At 38.0% G+C, this 23,896-nt stretch overlaps 3 protein-coding genes across 6 annotated transcripts in view; 2 read left to right on the top strand and 1 right to left on the bottom strand.

The window, feature by feature from the left end:
* Positions 1-36: 36 nt before the first annotated feature.
* Positions 37-11,434, bottom strand: klhdc10 (kelch domain containing 10). 2 transcript variants are annotated; one of them, XM_081363282.1, is made up of 10 exons: positions 11,133-11,434; positions 7,885-7,977; positions 5,774-5,995; positions 5,489-5,643; positions 5,223-5,371; positions 2,888-2,972; positions 2,595-2,661; positions 2,466-2,513; positions 2,226-2,365; positions 37-2,131 (listed from the first exon to the last, which is right to left on the bottom strand). In XM_081363282.1, the coding sequence occupies exons 1-10, from the start codon at positions 11,215-11,217 to the stop codon at positions 1,922-1,924; spliced, it is 1,254 nt and encodes a 417-aa protein (XP_081219408.1). In that variant the 5' UTR covers positions 11,218-11,434; the 3' UTR covers positions 37-1,921. The 2 variants fall into 2 exon arrangements, with proteins under 2 accessions (XP_081219408.1, XP_081219409.1); XM_081363283.1 differs by lacking the exon at positions 7,885-7,977.
* A 1,192-nt stretch (positions 11,435-12,626) lies between these two features.
* On the top strand, positions 12,627-17,244 carry zc3hc1 (zinc finger, C3HC-type containing 1). 3 transcript variants are annotated; one of them, XM_081363284.1, is made up of 11 exons: positions 12,627-12,771; positions 13,307-13,409; positions 13,672-13,822; positions 13,909-13,992; positions 14,078-14,205; positions 14,286-14,434; positions 14,531-14,783; positions 15,733-15,936; positions 16,135-16,347; positions 16,443-16,510; positions 16,639-17,244. In XM_081363284.1, the coding sequence occupies exons 1-11, from the start codon at positions 12,638-12,640 to the stop codon at positions 16,769-16,771; spliced, it is 1,620 nt and encodes a 539-aa protein (XP_081219410.1). In that variant the 5' UTR covers positions 12,627-12,637; the 3' UTR covers positions 16,772-17,244. The 3 variants fall into 3 exon arrangements, with proteins under 3 accessions (XP_081219410.1, XP_081219411.1, XP_081219412.1); XM_081363285.1 differs by having other exon boundaries at positions 15,757-15,936; XM_081363286.1 differs by having other exon boundaries at positions 16,443-16,642.
* A 326-nt stretch (positions 17,245-17,570) lies between these two features.
* Positions 17,571-23,896, top strand: part of ube2h (ubiquitin-conjugating enzyme E2H) — a 28,858-nt gene continuing 22,532 nt past the window's right edge. The window contains exon 1 of the mRNA XM_081364495.1: positions 17,571-17,898. Coding sequence (XP_081220621.1) covers positions 17,846-17,898 — 53 coding nt within the window. The 5' untranslated portion in view covers positions 17,571-17,845. The remainder of the gene's footprint in view (positions 17,899-23,896) is intronic.

A 23,896-nucleotide genomic window follows, 5' to 3' on the forward strand; every position in this document is an offset into this window, starting at 1 on the left:
ATTTTTGATTAGATGTAAAAACACCAAACACAGCCAGCAGTTTGAACAAGTTTAATTTTTCAACAATAAAACACAAAACTGGTACACAAGTTACAGGTAACCGGTGAGTACCTTAAACATTTGCTGCACAACTGAGGAACTGAAGTCCAGCGAGACCCCTCATCTCAAAAACAATGAAATGAAGGGACTTCCCTCACGCCATGCAGACTGAGTGAAATATTCCGCTGTGTTGCTGAAATCATTTCTATGAAAGTCATAAATATGGAGTTGTCACAGTCTGCACATTGCCTGCATGACAAAGCACCCTAAAGTCCTGACCCATGCAAACAGGAATCCAGTCATGAAGAAATAAAATGGCAGAAAGTGGTGGGTAGGCACATATGAGCATGTATGTGACCCAATTCCAGAGTGAAGCTACAGATACAGAGGGTGTAATGATAGCAATTATGAATCTTTTAACATTTTACTCAACTACATCAATTGCTGGTGCCTAATAAATGTAGTTCCATGGCCACAAACCATAACACGTTAAAATAAAATGCATGAACATTGAATTCAAGATGCTGTATTTGGCATTTCGACTGGTGATGCTTTGAATTCAGAGCTTGATGGTTTAAATGGGTCCGCATAGTAAAGAGATGCTCCGCTACATTATTGCTAAATGACAGGAAGGTTATCAGTTCATTTTTTTCTTTTTTTTTGACTGTACAGATATACACAAGGCCCAAAATATCATTAGCATTATATGCTGACCAAACATTAAGTTTTATTTATTGTAAATGTGTCAAGTGCTAGAAAGCTTGATGAATATGGTAAGTGCGCACCTTTGTTGTATTATAAATTCAGGTCAGCTTGTTTGAGTAAAATTTGAATAAAAATAATAAAGTGCTTTTAGCCAGGCTTTGTCTCGTTGTTAAATTTAGCACATTATCAGGTCTTGCTCGGAAAGGCACTAGATCAATTAAATGAGTGTCTGCAGTTGGCTGAAATGTGTCGATTTAAAAACTTGGATGAGTGATGATTCGTTTAAGGAAAAACAAACATTTTATTTCAGTAAAAGCTTTAAAAGTAAATTAAGGAGCACCTTATTCACAGTGATGTAATGACTGGTTTACAAAATTGAGTGAAACATGGGAACAGCTCTGCTATGGCTGTACAGCTTTGTTGAAAAAAAAAAAAAATCAATAAATTACTTGGTCTGGTGTTTGTGCCTTAAGTGCAGATGTAACTGCAGATCTGAGCAACAGCGTCCAACCTAAAAATCAACATTCGCAGTGAAAACCAAAAAATGCCATTTTGTTAAAACATTCAACATTTCAACACTGTTTGCACCATTTTCATTGCAGTAAAACCTTAAATCTCAATCCCAGGCATCAATAGTTCTGCATAAGTTGGTATATCTGTTCAGTAGTGATCCGAACAGTTGCCTGGAAACTAATTAAACCCCAATTACATCACTGCTGATTAAATATTCATGCTGTGATGTGGTGATTCATAAAACTTAAATAATTCTTTGACAGGAGAGGAATTAAAATACATCAGTAAAATCAACTCAACGTCCCTCGCGTCACTTCTGAAGGCCAATAAATAACAATATTACAATCTCAAGAAAAAAGAAAGAAAAGAAAAATCCGTCCAGGTCACTGACCCATATAGTGTTTGAGAAAAAACCCTTCACTTTAAAGGATATTTATGTTTTGTATTGATTTTCAAATCATTAAAACGTGCATACGCAAAACAAAAAAAGGCATCCTTCAGTTTTTAGTTTTAAGGCGGGCTGCGTTAGGATGGGGTTCCTGGAGCTTGAGTCCACGCGCTGGCGTCGAGTGCCGTTGTCCTGCCCATGATCAGCTTCCAAAACAAAAAAAAAGGACACACATTGTACGTACACATATGGTCCCTCGCGCACACAGCCCCCTCTTCATTTTAAGCGTTCAATGAGTTCCTGGGTGAGGCCCAAGTTTAGCAGCTGTATCGGGGTAAGTTGGGCCAGGTGCGGGAAGGATTTGAGCAGACGATCCCAGCACAGCTCAAGCAGACTGGGCACTACCAGCCAGATCTTAAACAAGGAACCAGTCCGCTTATTCTCATGGATGTTCACCACGCCACCGTGGATGTACATGCAACCGGCCTGAGAGGAAAAAGAAAAGAAGTAGTAGTTAGAATAAATATGAATGCTTGAGGATGGCAAAAAAATAAAAATAATATGTAAATAAAAAACTGACCGGGGTAACAGCAGCACAGTGGAAATACGCAGGTTCAGGCATCACTGCAGGTAGTTTATTCCACTGGAACGTCTGCAGGTTGATTTTCCACAGGTCGTCCAGTATTACCTCACCATTGTAACCTCCACATATAAATACATCTGCCACAAACAACAACAGCAATCAAACACTGAGCTCAAAAAAGTAACGGTAAAAGAGTAAAATCTTCAATTCAACAGTTTCAGTTTCATTCAAAACTACCATTTTTAATCTGCACACAGCTATGACATCTCCGTGGGGCTGGGTATCCTGAAAAAAAAGCACCGAATAAGCAAGTAATACAAAACATGCAGATGTCAAAAAGATTAAGATGAGAATTTCATTACTTACCTATTCTTTCATGAGGCTTAGTTGTGATTTCCTCCCAGGAATTTGTTTCAAGGTTATATGCGTGTATCTAAACATTTGGGACAATTGTCACTTACAATAAAATTTCTGAAAAAAATTCATTCATTAATGTAAATTGTCAAAAGCAGTTTGATTGGACAATTTAAGAACTATTTGCACAGGGACGTGTTTATATTTCATAAGCAAGGCCAATTATTTCCAGTAAACAAAATAAATCATGTAACATTTGTGAAATGAACGCTACCTAAATTGGTGATTCATGGAAGCATTTGTACCTTGTCTAATGGGTAGGAAGTCCAGGAAGTTCCACCTCCTAGAATATATATCCTCTGTCCATCATGAGCTATCTCATGCCTATATCTACAAGAAACAAATTTAGAAGGAAGGAAGTTTGTCATATCTGCTCAAAGACTGACCTTTTAACATCAGGCAAAGAGTGAGTTTTAGTAACCCTAGCTTTGTTTAAAGGGTTATTAGTGTCATCAATTACTCACCCTTATGTTGTTCCAGACCCATAAGGCTTTCATTCCTCTCCAGCACACAAATTAAAATATTTTTAATGAAATCTGAGAGATCTCTATCCCTCCATTGAAAGTCTATACACCCAAAACTTCAAAATGTTCAAAAAAGAGATCGTAAAAGATATTCATATGAATAGTCTGGTTTAATCCAAGTCTTCTGAAGAGACACAATCACTTTATATGATGAACAGATTTAATTTAGACTTTTATTCACATTTAAATATTGATCAGAGAGCACAAACAGAAGCTCAACTGTATCATTTGAGCGTCCGTTTGCCGAATTTGAACGCTATATGTATGTTTTCTGTTTAAACGTACAGTATGGAATTTTTTTCTCCACTAGGGGACGCTAACCTCTTTACAATAACAAAGGCGTAGTTTGATGACGCAACATTTGCTAAGAACTATAGATCTTGTCGTCAACGTCCACTAGGGGACGCTAACCTCTTTACAATAACAAAGGCGTAGTTTGATGACGCAACATTTGCTAAGAACTATGGATCTTGTCGTCAACGTCAAGCCGACCGATCTAATAATGTTTATGGATGACTGAATACATCGATGTTTTTATCATGACTGTGATATGAAGCAGGTCGGGATTGCTAAGAGACAGCTATCAGCTCCACACGCGACGCGAGTCACGCGGATATAAAAGGAATATGGACATTTCATTCTACCGAACTACACGCAAGTGCAGAATTACAACTCACAGGTCAGTTTATTAGACAAATTAAACTTGTGAGGTAACGCAGCGCTGTTTCACTTGGTCTAACATTACACTATCACACTAAACTGCATTTGAATGTGTTGAAATGTATGTGTTAGTTTGTCTGTATGAGACTAGCAGTAAGCTAGATCAACATTAGAATAACATACAGATCATATTCTAACATTTTATCATTGTTGAACTATATAACATTGATTAGTTTTATGTAAATGTGCTCACCTGTTTAATAAAGCACATGTAGGAGCGGTCTAAGTCTCGGACGTGGAGCTCTCGTTTATATACTGTCTATGGGAGCTCTAGGCATCTCGAAAACACCGCGCTGATATTGATTTTCGTTTTAGTTCTCCTTTTTTATCCAAAGTTGCCATGGTCCATAATGTTTGAACGAAACAACAACAGCGTGCAAATAGACATTGCGAACTACATTGTCCACGTCTGTCGCCTTGGTTACTATCAGAGGGCTCTGGTTCATAGCTCTGGTTGCCATGGCAGTACGAGCGGAAACCAGGGACAACGCGGATATGACGCCATTGACTGCGACAAAACGGAAATAAAGAAACGTGCCATGTCTTCGAATTAAATTAAAATTTCTCCTGGTTTGAAAGTTATATCGGGATAATGTAAGTACACAACTAAAAAAAATATATAACATGGATATGGTGATTTTTGCTATTTTTAAAGCAAAAAAGTTACATATTGTGCCTTTAAAGGTTTTTCATAAACACTGGCGTTATACTGGTTAAAACTCTCTTCACATCCTGATAGCAATCAATAATAAAAATGGTCTAAATATTTTTTAAACATTTACATGCATCTTCTGTGGAAGTCTCAGGACTATGCAGAGTTGTAGACAGACAGCAGCCGCCTTTTACAGTTCCTCCTGAACCAAAACAATGAGCTTATGCTAAGTTCACGGCATAACTGCAGTGATTAAGCAATTTCCAGCCTCGGAATTATGCATTTGTGCGGCAGCACTATCAATGCCAAAAATTAATCTGCAGCAGTCAGGTGGCACAAGTTGAAGTTGTTTACGTTCATTATTATTGTAATGTTATGTGCTTTGAGACGAGGTATTTTAACTCTGCTGTGAACGTTAGAGGAAGCTTTCAAAGCTAGCTTGCTATTGCTAGCCTCTCAGAAATTGCCTACCCTACCTTTAATGTTTATATGTGAATAAAAGCCTAAATTAAATCTGTTCATCACATCAAAGCAATCATGTCTCTTCATAAGGCTTGGATTAAACCCGCTTGATTCATATAGATTTATTTTACGATTAATTTATGAACCGTCAGAGTTTTGGTTGAATACACTTTCAATTAACGGTTACAACCAAACCACAATCCCCCCAAAAAGTTGACTCACCGCTCCTCAGGCAGGTCGTCCGGAGGGTTGTTGGGTTTCAGGTGAATCCACTCACGTGTTGTTAGATCCAGTCTGTGAAGATCTGTGCTGTAGATGTAGCCTGTCGTACCTCCAAATACATACAAGAAGCCGTTGATTATGGCCATCGCCTGCAAAACACAAAATAGCGATCACTCAATATAGTACATTTACTAGAAAACATTGGATACCTTGTACTTGTTTTCATTTATAGGTTAAATCATATGAATTTGTTTGGGTTTTTGTACCTGTCCATATATTCGATTGGGTTTCTTTCCCCTGCAGTTGAGGAGCGACCAACGTTTGTATTTAACATTGCAGACGTGAACATCATTTCCGTTGTTTTCCCCGAACGGGATTCCGGTCCCGCCGAACACAAGCAGGTTATTTCCGTGTAAAACAGCTGTGTGACGTACAAACAAGATGGTCAAGAGAGGAAAGAGGTTTAAAGTACCTGACATACCGGTGGCTTTTTGGAACATCCTCAAAATAAAAATAAAATAAAACAATTTAAAATATCATTTTCACATTACCTGACATCGAAGCCAGTTCGGTGGGCATGAAACCCTCCGTGCGGATCTGTTGCCATGTCCCTGTGGCGAAGTGGAACCTCCACAGCTCCCTGAACAGCGGGTAGTCTTCGTTCTCTGAGCCGCCTGATTCGTCGTAGTCGGGGTTGTACCCTCCGAACACATAGAGGTTGGTGTTGTCTGCTACACAGCGATGACCACTCCGGGCCGGGGGGGCTCTGTGACCTACAGAGACAGACAGCAGCCTATTGATGATGAGACGAACAAACAGCTGGGAGGTCTTCAGTGAGTTAGCATCTGTCTTGAAAGGTAGAAGGAAAGATTAAGGATGGAGGGAAAATGAGATCCAGTGTTTGTTGCTGGGATTGAACTGTAATGGGTCATTCACTGTGCTACTTTTCTATTGTTTTAAAGTAAACGCAGACGTCTTTAACCGCTGAGCTCGCGTCGTTTGCAGCATCATTCTACGTGACATGCGTTGTGTGAACCAGCCCTAAGGCAACAAATTAGTCTGAGAAAGCACAACGTCAATATTCAAGCCTCCACAGGACAGTTCTGGAAAGCAGGAAGGAGATTAAAGACACATTTGAGTTGGTTCTTCACAAAGTCACCTGTGAAACAAAATGCAAACTGCATTATTAAATTAGTTTCATCCATAACATAGAAACTAAACCCATTCTGATTTTACTAACTTTAAGGTAAGCAGTTGGGCAATAAAATGTATCTACATTTCAGATACATATATGTTAGATGAATACACTTTTCTTGAGTAAGATCAACTCTATTAGGAGTAAATGCACTTTTCTTGAGTAAGATCAACTCTATTAGGAGTAAATACACTTTTCTTGAGTTAGATCAACTCTATTAGGAGTAAAGTGAATCCAACCACATCTAACCATGTTCATCCAACTTGAAATGCATTCTTGAATCTACAAATTAAAACTGAGTGAGCTTTATAATCTCCAACCAGATAGTTTCATATTTAATGCACTAGAATTTCATAATGGGATCCAAATATTGCAGATGTAGAAGTGAATGGATTAGCCTTAAATGAACTTCTTTCACTCAGATAAAGCTTGAAAATCTATATGTACAAATACATATCTTAAGTTTGACTTGTTTAGAAGAAACATTTACACGATGGCGACTTCAAATACAACACAATGTAACAAAACAGCATGGGTAACAGTGAACAGAACACACCTGCGACACCAAATTAATTAACAACTACTAGTTCAAACCCCAAGAAGCCACATTCCTTGTCCAGGCCTGCTTAATTAAATATTCATATTAAAGAAGCTATGGCCACTCCCCCAAACACAATGCAGATTCAGATACACAAACAGGATCTCGGCTGAAACAACTCCATTTATAAATAGGTTTTTAATATTAATTTATTAATATAATAATAAATATTATATTTATTTGTTAAAAAACAACAACAACTACTACTAATATAGCCTATATAAATAAAAAGCATTATTTTTATTAGAATAATTGTTGTTAAATATATTATAAAAAAATGGAAATATAATATTATTTACCAAATTAACCAAAAGCGCAAAAGATGTCAAATTTCCACACATCAGTTTTGTGCACTGGAGAAAAAAACGGATAAGTTGACACCCAACTTTATGAATCTCTGAAAATAATTTATCAGCACGGTTCATAGGCCACCGAACCTACGATCACAGCATGCAAAGCCTCACACAAATTTATTGCCAGTGAATTTGCCTTGAAACCTGGAAGCTGCACCTGAGTGAGAGCATCGCAGGGGTAATAAAGATGAGAGGGAAGTGAAAAAATAAAAACTGACACAAATCAATACAAATAAAAAGGATCAACACACATCACTTACAACCAGATGAACACTTTGGCCTTTCCCGTTATTTTTTTAAACACCCAAGCCATCCTGCCCCAGCTTTGCCCCCAATGAAGCTTAGCAGAAAGAGCCCTGGCAAAAAGAGCGGTGGTCTTTTTTCTTTTACACCACAGTGAAGAAGAGCAGTTTTGAAGAGAGGGAGGGTGGGGACAGCATGGGGGAGGCCTCCAGACTTGTCATGTGGGTTTTCTTTTTGAAGTTCAGTTAAAGGCAGACATCGCCTATTACCCACCTTCTCTTAAAAACCTGTTAGGGATCCGTAGACTGGGGCAGGGCTGGCCGAGGAGTCTTCGAGCTTGTACCCAGGAAACTCTCTTCTTAGAGCCTGTTACCACAATTACCGCAGTCAGACAGACAAAATAACAACAACAAAAGGACAATGGCAAAATAAAGAAAAACATAAACAGACAAACACCCTGCCCATCACTCAAGGGGTCAACAAAATGGGTTTGGAAGCAAAAAAAGGCTAATGTGCAATGAAGTGAGATGGTATGTCACTTCCTACATTGAAAAAACAACAACAACTCACTGCCACACGCCCCACAGTTTAAGTAATCTGTGCAATAAATAACCATGAAAAACATTAAGAGACTCATTCAAAAGGACCACGAAATACTCGACAGAGTTCAACAGCCCTAATACTCAAAGCAAAGCAGAATGAAAATCCTTTGGTACTAGTGCATGAACAACACATACCCAGGATAAAATAGAAAACATGCACGATTGCAAAAAAAAAAAAAAAAAAAAAAAAATATATATATATATATATATATATATATATATATATATATATATATATATATATATATATATATATATATATATATATATATGAGACCCTGGACCACAAAACCAGTCACATGGGTCAATTTTTTAAAATTGAGATTTATACATCATCTGAAAGCTGGATAAATAAGCTTTCCATTGATGTATGGTTTGTTAGGATAGGACAATATTTGTAAATTTGGAATCTGACGGTCCAAAAATGTACGTTTTAAAAGCCTTTAAAGTTGTCCATTTATGTTCACGATTGTGTTGCATTCACTCACAAAAAGAAACGTTTGATATATTTACAGTAGGAAATTTACAAAATATCTTCATGGAACATGATCTTTACTTAATAGCCTAATGATTTTTGGCATAAAAGAAAAATCAATAATTTTGAATTAGACAATGTAGCCTATTGTTGGTTATTGCCATAAATATACCCGTGCGACTTATGTCTGGTTTTGTGATCCAGGGTCACATATATAAAATTAAAATGTATAAAAAAAATGTATTGCTGTTTCAAAACACAAAAATATTAAGCAGCACAAATGTTAGCAAAATTTATAATACTAGCTGAGAAATGTTTCTTGAGCATCGAATCAGCATATTAGAATGATTTCTGAAGGATCATGTGACACTAAAGACTGGAATACATTGCAGTTTTACTTTTTTTGTAATAATATTTTACAATATTACTGTTGTTACTGTACTTTTGATTAAATAAATGCAGCCTTGGTAAGTGTAAAGGACTTTTCAAAAACAATGAGAATACTAATAAAAAAAGATAATAAGGATTTCCCACACCTTCTTACCAATTAATTTCCATGATTTTCCTACGCTCTCATGATTACTGGATAATATTTTTTTACAGAGATTGTACTCACAAAGGAAATTCATATTCAATAAAGTAATTTAGAGACTAGCATTTAAACTTTTTTTTTTTTTTAATTCTGACTTATCCAGACCTAAGGAAAAAATGATGCTCACTGGAACTCTGTTTAAATGTACTGTGTTGATATGTCTGGATTCAATGTTTGGAAACACTGATAACTGGTTTGCTTAGGTTCAACAGCAAATAAACAACAATAAAAATGATGGATGCACTCCAGTAATGTTTGACAGAGCATTGTCACGTGGATTCTGTTTGGTTAGAAGTCAAAAGTCTCCCCAGGTGTGAGAACACATGACGTAAGCCCCTTCAAAATACAAACTGAAGATGTCCACTGAAGGCAAACTGCAGGCCATGACGATTACTACAGCACCAAATTAAGTCACATGGTTCGATTTGAGGTTTTTAAGATTGCCATATGCAAATCATCATCTGAGGGCTACATTTACAGTGAACCGGCTGCCTCCAGCTGAGAAGTGTGTATTATGCATGAAACCCTGCAGCTTCAAAACACATGTTTAGGACAACCTTTGAGTAACATACTGTGTTGTTTCTAACCCAAGTGGCGAATACATAAATTCTGTTTGGTGTCGATTTTGCGCAAGTATAAAAAGGCGTTTAATAGCTCTTCATATAAACAGGAAGGAGGATACAGATGGCAAGGGCTGCAGGCATTCTGCAGTGATGGGTGGTGAATATCATTAAAGTCCTAATGTCACACTGCAAGCACTGTTTTAATGCACCACAGCTGCCTGAAATTATTAGTGTATGTCTTACAGCTGAAAGAAAAAAAAAAAAAAAAAAAAAAAAGTAGTATTTACACCGTGACTCTGAACAGAACCAGACAGAGCCCGGCTTTTATTTACTCATGTGCTGATCTGTGGCACTATCAACAGTCCAAACAAACGGCCAAGTGAAATACATCCCTAAACTATAAACATCACACTAAACACAGAGTAATTCTGTATATAAGCCTTGCCACATCCATTATTTTTACTGGTGGTGTGCATTAAAACCCATTTAGTCTACAACTTTTAAACGGAATTTAACTTTTACGTTTAATCTAGAAATACAAATAAATATTTCAGTAACAAATTTCCCCCAAACTTGCATTCATTCAATCGATCACTATGTAACAAGTACAACATGATTGCAAACAGGTTTGCTTATTCATCAGGGCTGAAACGAATTAAAACTGGAAACCAAGAGCATAGAGTTATACACTAGATGCTTATATACATTTTAATTTCTAACATTTTTTTTATTTTTATTTTATTATATTGGCATTATTTGAACTTTATAACAGTAACGTTAGTAGAGCTTAGTCTGTAAATTAACATTTAACAGATGCATTAAAGAGAAATGCTTAAACTTCACTTGACAAGACGATCAAATACTTGATAAAAAAGCATTAAATGCAGATGTAAATTATTACAAATATTCATATCACAGTCAAATAATACGTCTGACATCAAAAGCTAAATGCAAATGAAGCTGTCAAGCTCCATTCCCACGCTAACCGTATTTAACGCAACTTTTTGACGGTAAAGCCAACATCAAATGACGACTACAATGCACAGACTTTTGCCAAGTTAAATATGTGATACACATCATAATTAATAGATGCGAACTTGAAAAGTTTCTAATCAAAACAAAACCATTAGCGATACGGCTAACGCTAGATGCTAGCATCGCGAGAGATGTGAAATACAAAATAACTGTGCTTTATGTTATGACAGAAATTAGATAGAAAATTTATTTTTCTGGAAAAAAATATTGTTGTTTCTGTGCTTATTCAAGCGGTTTACAGAGTCCTCACTGACCTGCGGCTCTTATCGGAGGCCTTCCAGACAGCCGCTCGAACTGATTCAGTCTGTCCGGGCTGTGTGCTCCTTCTGCGGCAGACATCGCTCCAAAAATCACGCTGAAATCATCCACCTACACGCACTCGCAGACAACGGGGTTTCCTTCAACAGACAGAGGTATATCGTAGAGCATAACTCAGCCCATTCTCCCCGGAAAGAAAGAGACGCTTAAATTAAATAGATGGACCTGACCGGGTCTCCTTTGCAATGAATGTGAAGGCAGAAACGCTGGTGAATTGAACACATTCAAGATGGCCACCAAAAAAACACATATGGACGGTTTTTTTATGCATTTCAAGATAAAAGTCTTCATGATAAACGTCAAACTTTAAAATCACGAAGCCATGAAATAAATGCTGGGTGTTTTGAGTTGTACAATTTTGGTACATTTGAATTAAATACTTCAAGCTGACCCAAAATGTACAATACTACCAAAATGCTGTAGTTTGTTGTATAAACCCTGCTGCATGTACATTTATGTTTATATATATATATATATATATATATATATATATATATATATATATATATATATATATATATATATATATATATATATATACATACATTTTTTTTCTTTTTTATGGAATATAACAGTATTTATTATAAATTATTTTTCAGTGCACATCATTATTTTTTCTAATTCAAATTCATGTGCACACTTTGAAAGGTTAAGTCAAGAGATTTCCTTGATCATCATCAATAAGTCAAACAAAATTTCATGTCAAATGTCATACATTTGTATGAAATAAATAGTTTATATATTATATCTCTATAATATAATTAAGACATTATAATTGTCCTAAATGTACCTGCAAAATTATTTTGCATATTGAGGGCGGCTTATATTTTGAGGAGCACTTAAGAGATGTCAAATCTTTTTACAACACACACTGCGATTTAAGTTTTCACCCTACAAAATGAGACATCATGTTTGTTCCCAGCTCAACTCAAGGCCATCAGACTGCAGTTTGAATAAAATAAAAGGAACTACTCACAATGAGTTGGACTGTCTACAGAAAAACAAATGTCTCTTACATTAACTGTATGTTTTGCACAAACTAGCTGAGTGTGTTAAATGTGTGTATCGCACCTTTTTCAGTCTATGAACCACACTAAAGAAAATTCAATTAATAATTCAATCCCCATATTTACAAGCTGTATTATGTGGATAAATCATTTATATATTTTTTGTTTATTTGTCTCTGATTAACATAACTAAGATGTTAATGAGAAGAACAATTGTCATCATATATTTGGTGAATAAAACAAGCATGGGTTACTACAATTCAATTATTATAATTTGGAGTTAACCTGTCATCAAAATAAGAAATTTTGCAAAATGACAGGAAGCTTCTTAAATGGTTACCACGCTACACGTTTGTAATGGATGGGGCGGAACTGTGTAAAAATGTTGATAATTGATATCTTGCAGTGGGAGTGTTTAGAGACAGACACCGAACATGGCGGCGCTCGGCGGCCGTGCAAATCGCCCAGAAAACGGTGAAAAACAAAGCAAATCTCCTCTCGTGTCTCCCCTGAAAGTGCGAGAACTTCTCAACGAAGGCGTAGCCTCGGAAGACAACGTGTTTAATTGGTAAGAGTTTCATTATAATGAGAGAGAAGTTACAAAAAAGTGACAATGTGCGGGAAGAAAGCAGGGCAGGGGTGGTGAGCAATTCGACAATCGGTTAAGTTTTTACTGAAAACCCTGATGGAAAATGTAACTTAAACCGGTAGCTGTGTTTTTGAACATAGTAGATGGTACCAAATGGACTTTAACTGATGCAAACTGCTTGACCATCTTGGCAAAATCAACAAACTAGCTAAAGACCACCAGCTTAGATAAGAAACAAACCACGTTACCCGAGTCCCTGTCAACCTGTAACGTTAGCTAGTTTTTAACTGGTCATTTGCTGGTGAAGGCTTTTCTTAGACCAGCAACAAACCAGCTGGTCAAAATGTTTTTATTTATTTAAGCATGACAACTGGTCTTGGTATATCACCTTGTTCCAAATCACATCTCAAGATGTTATGGTTTTTTTCCCCCTGTAAGGAGTAAGTCACTTGGGTTTTACTTATGTGTGGAAAATACAGCACTAGGTTGATTCACTTTTCTCTCCATATTTCAGTTCGCAGCAGGATCCAAACACATTGCCTCCAAATGGTCTTGGGAAAGCTCCTTGTGAGGCAGCAAACAAAGAAGCATTTTTCAACAGAGTAGAATCCTACTCAATATCCTTTTGAGTGTCGCTGTGAGAACATCAGGGTCAGTGTCTGAAGCTGGATTTGAGAAAGCAACAATTGCATGTCTGTTTTAGACTAATCAACTCAGTTGTTGGACTTTTCATTAATCCTTGATTGATTTCAAGATGTTGCATGTGTTACACGTCTAGTTGTTTGATTAATCTGAATGAAAAAGTCTTTATAACCTGATAGACTTACTCATGAAATCAGAATTGACAGTTCTTCATAAAAAAGTCCTTAACATAAGCACTGTCTGAAATGGGCCGGAAAGCCCAGTGTGCTCTCGCCGCTGAGATGTGCACGCTACGGCTGGATCAATGTAGACTGTGATATGTTAAGGTGTTCTAGTTGCCAGGCTTTTCTCTGTGCATCAATCCAAGCAACCTTGGACTTCCAGAAATGTAAGTTTTGCTCTGTTTTTATTATAGAGCGAAGCTATATTTTGTATCTGCGCACATTGACTTATTTATTTTCACTTTTTTTTTAGATGAAGGACGGATTTCGGAGTTGCTACAGCAGCTTCAAACGCAACATGAGAAATTCTGTTCCTGGCCAGATTTTCCATGTCCAGGTATTTTGAGAGGCTCACTAGTCGTCTGTGTCTGTTTGACATCTAACTCAATCATTGCTAATCAATAATGTTGTTTGTGTTGCAGATCGCTTCTGGATGGTTCCTATTAATGAGCCTACGATATTACTCGGTGCCTTTGTAGACCGTTTCAAGAGTGCTTGCCTTCTAGAACTGCAGCTGCCTGCTATGAAGCCAGAACAGCTCAAAGCCATGGTATTATTCTTTATTTTTAAAGGGAAGTCCATGAAGGATTCTTCTATGCATTCATAATTTTGGATTTTCTTTTTTCTCAGACCTTAACCGAAGATGTTATAAGTGTCCTTCTACAGCTGATTGAAGATGAGCAAGTGAAGCAAGGTGGTTCTCCCTCTAAAGTCTCATCAGATCCACTCTCTGTACAGGTGGCAGCATGCATCATAGCCCTTTGTGGTTGGGCAGCCAGGTAAAAATCCAATCAGTGACATTTGAGATTCAGCAATGGCAAACTTCTTGCAGAACATTCGGGTTTTATGTCATTCTATGCCTTGTTTCCATTTAGCCCGTCACTACACATTATGAATTTGCCCATCCTCACTTGTTCGTACTGCATGAGAAAGGTAGGGATGTGGAATTTCTATCAAATGGAGACTGTTTCAGAGGGTGAAAACCCTCCGCAGTCTCCAACATCTACTACTGCCTTGACTCCAACTCAAAGCATAAGTGGGGAAAAGGGGACGCCCACCTCACCATCCCAATCCCCCACTCCATGTCGCATGAAGCTGCGTAGTCAAGACTCCACACGCTCTGAGCAGGTGAGTCTTTCGCATTTTGACATTGGTTTGTCTTGTTGAGTTAAACTTTAAGACTCTAAACTTTCCATATAAACTTAACTAGGAATGACTAGTGCTGGGCGGTTTGACCAAAAATCAACATCACGGTTTTTTTCTAAATTATACCGGTTTCACGGTTTTTACCGTTTTTTTTTTTTTTTTTTCAAGCATGATGGGTGTTACCACATTTTCTACTGAGTGAGAGAGGAAATACTGCAGTAGATTTACTTATAATGCCCTATTTTATTGTCATGAGTGAATATTATAGAAAAAATCCACACTAATATTAATAATACAGGTTTGCAAGGCTGTTTACAAAGAGGTGCCAGCAGGACGCGCTTTAGGAGCGGCAGAAACAGTGGTTTCCCCGGTAACGGCTGTACACAAAGCAGCAACGCTCATAAACACTGCTTTATCAGGAAAGATAAAGAAAGATTCAATCGTAATAACAAAGAAACTTTTCTAAAGACCGTCAGTTCACTTCAGATACGTTAATACAGTATAAAAACACGCGCGCCGCGAGAAAAAAGACACTCACCCCCACACGTCTCGTGCCCATTCTAGTCAATGCTTGTGTTTCAGATCGAAGCTTCCCAGAAGCGGCTCTCCGCGCTGCTTCGCTAAATATAGGCGCCTAGTCTATTTTGACGCACCGCGTGGAGGACGGAATAAAACCTTGTCGCAGCTGTAATGCGCCGCAGACGTGTGTTGTAAATGAGGGGTGAGACTGTGTCGCGCTGCGCCGCGTTCCGATTAAAGTGACATACACCGGTATTGCGGTATATTAAAAATTCATATCGTAACAAAAATAAACACCGGTATTCGGTATGAACCGGTAAACCGCCCAGCACTAGGAATGACCATTGTATGATACTTTGATGTTGTTCAGTCCACAACCATCTAAATTGTCAACACTGTCTTGTGCATATAGATGGACACTACATCATCCCCGCAGGTTCTTCGCACCAGAAGCAGAGACTCCCCTATCCCACATGATGAGCTTCCAAGCCCCCTGTCCAGGGGCAAGAGACCAATGACCCGCCGCAGGGGTCAAGGAGAAAACCTGGCCATGGATGTGCCCTCTAGTCCACAGCGAAAGACAAAACGCCCACGTCTGTCATCTGCCAGTGGCTCTGTAAGGACTATTATTATGTATAAATTGCTGTTGTTGTTATTATTATTATAGGACAATGTAATATATTTCATGCATTTTATTTATCTGCATAACCTGATGTCCTAATGGCATATTTGTTTTTAATGACCCTGCAAGTTCGATTAAACCATCGTTTTCAAATTTTAAATGCCTAAGCCTGTTTTGTTTGATCTGTTATAGGAAGGGCCCATGCACAGAAATGTGTTTGACCCAGTAGCCCAACACCGAGACTGGTGTCCTTGGGTGAGTGTGGGAAGAGAGGAGGGCAATCTAGACGGCTCTGTCTTTGTTGGCTGTGAGGCAGAACTCCCTCAACCAGGCTGGAAAGCAGCGCTCACCCTTTTCTTATCCATGAAAAGAAGCCTCAGTCCAGTAGGAGCCAGCCCATCTCAGGTGAGCCAAACATGACAAACTACTATTTTGTTGAAGCTAACAATCATTTTTCATCCCTCTAACACTGTTGTTTTTTTCTTTTTTCTTTTATCTAGGGTCCTCATGACAAATCAAAAAGGGTGTTCTCAATATTCCGACAATGGCAGGTATCTTCCCCAAGCCAGTAAGTTGCACTTTGGAAAGTGGACTGGAAAACCCTGGTGACGTTATCCTAGTGGTACACTGTCCTTTGTAATAATGACAGTACCTTCATATCAGATTGTTTCTTGATAATGTGAGTCTTGTTTACAGTATTGGGTTTGGTTGGGAAAGGGACAGTAAATCCACACGGATCAAAGCAGCCTGTGCTGAAAGACCTTGCCTTGGAACAGGAAAGCCCAGCAGAGTTCTTCTCAGAAATTTTAACTTTAACACGCTGTTTTGAATCTGGGTCTGTCCAGTCTACATTCAAACATCAACAGACCAGTGGCCAGCGCAATTTACCTTGCATGGACTGCCAAATAGTCCTCGCCACCTCAGGCTTTAGGGTTTTAGCCTAATTTAGGGAAGCTTTAGTGAAGCTCCTAGACCTACACTGGAAGACATGCTAGTTGTATCATCGCTGGACGTTGTTCAGATTATAGATCAGCCGAGGATTTTTCTGCATTGTTTGAGTAGGTATATGATATTTACTTCCATAAATGTGAATGGGCTGAATCTCATTTTTAAAGATGTTTATCCCTTATCTTTTACCCACATGCCAGCTAAAATAGATGCCATATTTAGAAAAGAGTGCCAATGTAAATGGATTTGTTTTTGGATCAGTTTATCTGTAAGTGCTGCCTGTAGTGCCCTTCATCATGCATGCAATTCTTGGCATCTCTGCCTAATCTAAATAAACATATTCCTTTTGCTGGTTTTCACTATGTATGGTTTTTCATTATGTTGTTTTAAAGGGATACTCCACTTTTTTAAAAAACCTTTGACTCATATGGCTTTTACATGCTTGTAACATGCAATATTACGTGCTTTTAAAAAGAATGGGGAAAATGTCGTTTTATTGTTTACTATCAATATTGAGCATTAAAAATGGAACTGTTAAAGGACAAATATATATGCATAAAATAAATAAGGTCGGTAGCACAAGGGGGCTGTGCCTGTAGACAAAAAAACTACAATTTTACAGATATACTACAAATTTGAATCGTCCACTCGTTATGACAGCCCGAAACACCGCATAGAAAGAGGAATGAGGGGTACACCTTTCGTCGCGCAGACATGACGTCATCGGCGGAGGGATAGATAGATGCGAGAGAGCGAGAGAGCGAGAGCTGTGCGGGTAGAGGACTACCAGTGCTATCCGCTGCTGACAGAAAGTGGAGGGCGAAAAATAACTCTCGAAACGACAGCTTGCCGTGTGCCAATGTGCAAAAATATACAGTTTCGGTAGAGGCCAAGGGATCGGGAATCAGTCGCAGAAGATTTGAACTTCGGTCATCTGAAAGAGGAGTGTGTAAAGATGTCGTCTCCAAGTCCGGGCAAAAGACGAATGGACACCGACGTGGTGAAACTGTATCCTTTAAAATATAAACAACAGAATTACTGTAAAGCTACAGCCGTCAAATACCTCAAATATTCACGAAAACAGCCCGAAAACGCTTTTCTTGTTGTTTTTAAACCATTCGGGGCGCCCGTCTGGTCTGAAAAACAGTTGTCAAAGCCAGTATAATGGTTTATTGGATGGTGATCAGCTTTTGACAACAAAAGTGTTTTGATGGTTGTCAGTGCGGCCAGCAACAAAGCCAAGATTTCTAGACGTCAATTTCTCAAATAACATAACTCAACCTAGAAATCAGATTTTTCTCGACGGGATTTGTTCGTTGTCAGTGTTCAAAGGCAGAAATGTTGAGGATTATTTATAGCAGATATGTTGCTCTGTGTCCTTTGAGTGTTTTGTCATCGCTTTTCTCTTCAAATCCACACCAACGCTTGACATCCACAGGATTTAAACACGTATTTACATAGATACCAATCGTATATCTATATTTATATGATATCTGACGAAACCAGACGTGTTTTTGTGCAAAATAGTGAACGTTACTATGCATTTGGCCTGCTAGCGAGCTAGCACAACCTCACAAGCCAGTTATTTATTTATTTGTCGATTGTTTTTGTTGCAGTTTTATCATCAGAATAGACATGTGTAGGCCTTCCAAGAGCTTTTAGCACGGATGTATGTGTATTACACGAAAACAATGCGATGTTTATGCACATATTGTTGACTTATAGACGCTTATGATATAGACGCTTTTAAATGTTTTTTGAATAATAACATCCGAAATGACATAAACTTCAAATTCAGCGTTATTTTATAATCCTGTCTGAATGTGTTTTTCTCTTTCGTGGAGGATCCATCTTGTTTTTCTGGCTTTTGTTAAGGTCGAATGTTCTCGTTTTGGGGGTTAAATGTTTTGACAGGAAATTTAGCTTTTATTTACCATCTTTCTTTTCATGATTTTAAAGTTGTTGCTACAGTGCTTGGGTGCGGATGTTTGTCTTTATGCCACTAGTCCATAAGAATCCCTTTAGTTCATATGGTGTGATTGACACAGCAAAAGTTTTGTAGAGTTGTTTTCGTCTTCTTTTGCTCAAGAGTTCCATGGCTATTATGTGTGCTACTACCATGCCTTTATTCGTAATGTGGTTTGTCAGTGTGTTTTGTTGAGTGTTTTGTCTATCTAAGCATCTAGAACACGCAGTTCTGTTGGTTTTGGAAACGCTGGGTTGATCATTTATGAAGTGCAGTTATGTCAAGCCGTTTGAAACAAAAGAAACCCGCATAGATTTGTTTGTTTTAAAGATCAGGAAGGTTTCCATGCTTCTGACTGTCCTTGCGATCTCTTTAGTTTGTGCCGTTTCATTTCTGTCTTGTGTAGGATTATGACGTCTGCACATTAAAAGTAAATTATGCAACACTCTTTGGGACAGTGTAAACTTCTGAAAGGCTCTGGGAATGTCTCGTTATGTTTTTGTCTCGAGCAGTAGGAACTAGCCTTATGATTGGCCACTCTGTTACTACCCGGAAACTGCAAGTAGGTGGGATTAAACAGTGAGTTGAGTGACAGTATTTCCTAGTTAAAGCTCAAGTGTGTAATTTTTTTTTCTCTCCCAATGTTAAATTAGGCTACTTTCTACTCTCCCAATATGATATGCAGATATATTTTTCTGTTATCTTTTATTAGGTTACTTTCTCTTAAAAGTGTGTTTAACACACAACATTAGTTCAACCAGCAGAGTTCAACAGTCAGGTTCTGAAAGAAAAAATCCCATTCATTTTACTGACCTATTGTGAACTATAATGTTGTTAATGGTGTATGCTTTTGTTGAAGAGCCACCAGTTTGCATTATTTCAACTTTTTAAATAATTAATTGTTTAAAAGCGTAATTTTTGGTCAAAACAAGCAAATCATGCCTAAAGAACCACCCACTCTCATGAAGAACTGTGAATTTATAGATTGGACATGAAAATATAGTTTTTATGTTGGTTGTCAGTTGTAATAGTTCTTGGGATTGTGGTTCTTTTACTCATTTAAAGTGTTAAGCATGTAGTCTTTGTCTTTTTTCTTGTTTTTTAAAATTCTTTTTTGGTTCAGATCAAAGTGTGTAATGTGATTCACCTCGTATGCTGGTTGGTTCGTTTCATGGCTTATATCTCTCAAATGAAGACTTTTTAAAAAATCCCAATGGGAAAAATATTTTCGGAAACAAGGCTGCTGAAAAAGTGGATGGGCACATAGAAGACAATGGTTCAGAAACCTGTTTACTGTTGTTATCTAGCGGTGCAGAAAATTCACACTTCAGGGGTCACGGGTGGAGGACTGGGGGTTAAAGGTGAATAGACTTAATTACTTAAAACAGCTGATGGTAGGGGCAACCTTTTTGAGCCTTTCAAGCAGGTGGCAAGTGTGACCTAAAAGTTTCCTTTTTCTTAAATTAAAAGAAGTCCGGAGGTGGACTATGCGTGCACAGAGATAAATACAGCAATGATGTAATTTACCTTCCTTTATTATTTTGGTCAGCTGGATCCCACAAACCTTTCAGTAGGAAAACATGACCACAGTAATTGTCCAGAATGTCTGGAAAAATTAACAGTAACTTTATTGTTTAGCATTAGTTTGACCTAATTGGTGAAGGGTGTGTATTTATTTATTTATCTGCTTAAGTTAGCATAGGAGACAATAATAAGTAGGCCATCCATAGGCTGTTGAGCACTATCCAAAGTAAACATTTATTTTCTTAGTGGATTCCAACACAACATTGGCTCAACCAATGGTGTAAAGGCCCGTTCACACCAAGAACGATAACAATAAAGATAACTTATGATAATTATATTAGCGTACACACCAGCGGTCAACATCGTTCTGTGTATTCTATGTGTGCGCTTCAGTTTTGTCATCCGCCGCTTTAATTGCTCGAGCTCTTTAAAGCAGGATGAATTCTGATTGGCTGTCAATGTTTTTATCATTCATCATCTGGAAAAAAAAATCGTTCTGAAAGTGATTCCAACCATGTTCCAACGTTTCTCTGTACCGTTATCTTTATAGTTGTAGTATGAACGCTGCAATTCTTTTATATTTAGAAAGATTTTTAGAACTGTATCTTAATCGTTATTAGGGCTGCCCCCTAATAGTCAACTAATCGTTAGTCGACTAGAAGAGGCTTAGTCGACCAAAAATTTTATTAGTCAGTTAATCAAAGAAAAAAAAACTTGTGGTGAGCTCATGCAGTCCGTGGATGGATCGTTAAGGGTAGGTCCTTGTGATAATTACAGTATGTTGGGCAGGAAATCCAAATGTTTGCATATCAACCATCAACCTTAAATATGGCTTATCAAGTAAGTAGTAGCAACTTCACATGGCCGCTCGCTCTCACATTAACCTAGATAAATGTGCGCTAGCCTAGTATTAGGTGCACATCCAAGTTTTTGTGCGGAGTGTGGAAGCACGCTTATTGCATCACATGGAGGCGGCGCGCGATAACTTCCATTTAACTTAAACTACTCTGTCATTTTTGGTCTTGCATTTGGTGTAGCCTAATACATAATTCGAAACTGAGTGATTTTATTTGTGTGCATTCACAATAACTAAACATTGTGCATTTGTAAAATAAAGAACACAAACAGGATGTGCTTTCTGCCGTCTTGGCCTCTCTGAACTTGAGCATGTCAAAAAACTCAAAACTCTGCATGAACTTTCCTCACAGACATGAGAAATACATCTATCGAAAGCTTGAAATGTCTATTTTTAAATGAACTGATTCAAATGGAAAACAAAAATTCTAAGATTATGTTGTGAAATGTGCAAATACGTGCGTGCACTGCTGTGGAAATGACGAGTCCGCGTCGTCAACTTCATAACTGCACCCGAAAACACAAAAAACACCAGTTCTTGGTGTGAATGGGCCTTAAGTTTGAGGCTGACCAATGGCAGGTGAGGGGAGTGTTCGTAAAACAGCAAATTTTGGTCACTTGGCTCAGAAATTACATAATTGAGCTGAATCATATGAGGATCTGGATGGGATCTGGGACAGCTCTAAAACAATATGGTGGGTGGACTGTCTCAAATTGTTGTCATTGCAAAACACATGCAAAGATGCCTACCCTCCCCCAAAATACACACTGACAGCCATGAGAAAACACAACTTAAATACCCTGTTCCCTTAAGGGGAAACCGACAGACACGTGACAACTGGGAGCAGGTTTCCCGAGTGCCTTCTGTTGCTTGGGACAAGTGTTTGCAACTGGAATGTGGAGTTTTCCATGCATAGCTATTGTTTTCCACAGTATCCTTCTGACATCACCTGAAATGCACGCTACCTTATGAAAGGCAAGCATCAGGGCCGTTTAAAGAGAGTTGTTATGATCTGACACCACGATCCACGCTCGGTAATTTGCTACAGGCACCAGAGAGCTTTGGATCTGGAGCACGCTCAACTGGGAATTCACGAAATGAATGTCAGAATGACCTCGCCGTGCAGAGCTGCCTTAAGCACTTCCTAAGCTTGAGAGAGAGAGAGAGATGATGACCCGTCTTTGACATCACCAGATACTTCTGAAACATGCTCGAACAGGTCAGAGCTGGCTGTTGGCTTTGACTGGGCATCATGCAATAGCATAATGTCAATATGTTGTGTAACATCTGTTGCACTTCTCATTTAGCCTATCGTCTGTTCACTGAGGGATGTCGGTTTTTTGAATATATTAATCTGGAACTCAAAGACCTCCTGATTTAATCAGTGTGGACTGATCTCTAGTGGTTCTTGCTTTTTTCTCACGTTGCCAAACCACGTCTTGATCTAATTAGCTGGACCAACTGCAACAGAAGGGCTCGTTTCATACTGATTTATTTGCCTTTGAAATGCATCAATAGTTAGCAAGGTCAGTTTACCTAGTGAGTCTAATGATTTGTCATTATGAAATCTTCAGCAATAAGTCATCAATATGTCACTGGACATTTATTCACATTTTTCATTTTGACCTACATATATTAGATTCAATTGTCAATTGAAAAGTCAATTGCATTTTTTTCTCTTGAAATTTGGCCTAGCTTTAAAAAAGAATTGATAAAACATCACTAAACTATTGCACACCATTTATGCTACGAACATAATTTATCTTGTGAAATATGACTTCTGCCTGCTGAATGACCCCCCCCCCCCCACACACACACACCGCAAACTATCTTAAATTGATTGATCCTTAAATCTCCTTCAGTTTAAGATTACGTTTACATGTGCAATTATAACACACTTTTTTAAGACTTGGAACTGGGCTGTTTGGATGTTTGCACAGATGAGTAACTTGTCTTCGGGGAATGTAAGAATGTAGTTTTAAATAACTTTTTTGTTAAAGCTCAGTGTTTTGTCATCGCGGTCTCCATAGAAATATACATCGTATCCAAACCAGCCATTATATGATAAGTCTCTTTTATGTTCATTTTGTCCCAGCCAGTCACAAGATATAGCGTCATGCAGAGTAGTCCTGCACACAGTATAATCTCATCGTCCCGAAGTCCCACTTCATATAGCTGCATGTTAAATGTCAAATGTGCCATGATTGTGTGACTGGGCCATGTCACGCATTATTTCACTTTCAGTGTGGCTAGAACATGGTGTCATGCTAAATTCTGTATTCAGAAGGCACAACCTTTTTTCAAAGGTGATTTGATAACTTGTGCCAGGTTCGAGCATTGTATGTGGAGGTATGCTCTTAACACAAGTGCTATAGATCCAAGAGTGCTTGATTAATCAAGGGAATTTTGTTAATCAAGGGGACTTTTTGAACATTTGTTTGACAAATACGAGAGCATTTAGGGCCTATTTTATAGTCGGCATGATGGCCACTGGCATTGCTTCCAGCTCTTACATATTCTTTGATTATGCAAACACATCTACATCTACATAAAGAAAAAATTTTTAGGTGTTCCCATTGAGTTGTCCTTGTTTAATCTTGACTACTAAGAATCAAGTAGAGGATTATAAACGGAAAGCAAGACCCCTTCAGGAATGCTTT

The sequence above is a fragment of the Scardinius erythrophthalmus genome, assembly GCF_964197995.2.
Source record: "Scardinius erythrophthalmus genome assembly, chromosome: 4".
NCBI classification, from domain to species: Eukaryota; Metazoa; Chordata; class Actinopteri; order Cypriniformes; family Leuciscidae; genus Scardinius; species Scardinius erythrophthalmus.

What these genes read in the sequence shown, in the direction of transcription:
- klhdc10 (XM_081363282.1), bottom strand. Translation starts at nt 11,217, where the DNA reads ATGTCTGCCGCAGAAGGAGCACACAGCCCGGACAGACTGAATCAGTTC. An exon ending in TAACAGGTTTTTAAGAGAAG is followed by an intron (nt 5,996 to 7,884) that starts GTGGGTAATAGG and finishes CTGTCTCTGTAG; the next exon opens with GTCACAGAGCCCCCCCGGCC. An exon ending in TAAGCCTCATGAAAGAATAG is followed by an intron (nt 2,514 to 2,594) that starts GTAAGTAATGAA and finishes CTTTTTTTTCAG; the next exon opens with GATACCCAGCCCCACGGAGA.
- zc3hc1 (XM_081363284.1), top strand. Translation starts at nt 12,638, where the DNA reads ATGGCGGCGCTCGGCGGCCGTGCAAATCGCCCAGAAAACGGTGAAAAA. An exon ending in CAGAACAGCTCAAAGCCATG is followed by an intron (nt 14,206 to 14,285) that starts GTATTATTCTTT and finishes CTTTTTTCTCAG; the next exon opens with ACCTTAACCGAAGATGTTAT. An exon ending in TGTCATCTGCCAGTGGCTCT is followed by an intron (nt 15,937 to 16,134) that starts GTAAGGACTATT and finishes GATCTGTTATAG; the next exon opens with GAAGGGCCCATGCACAGAAA.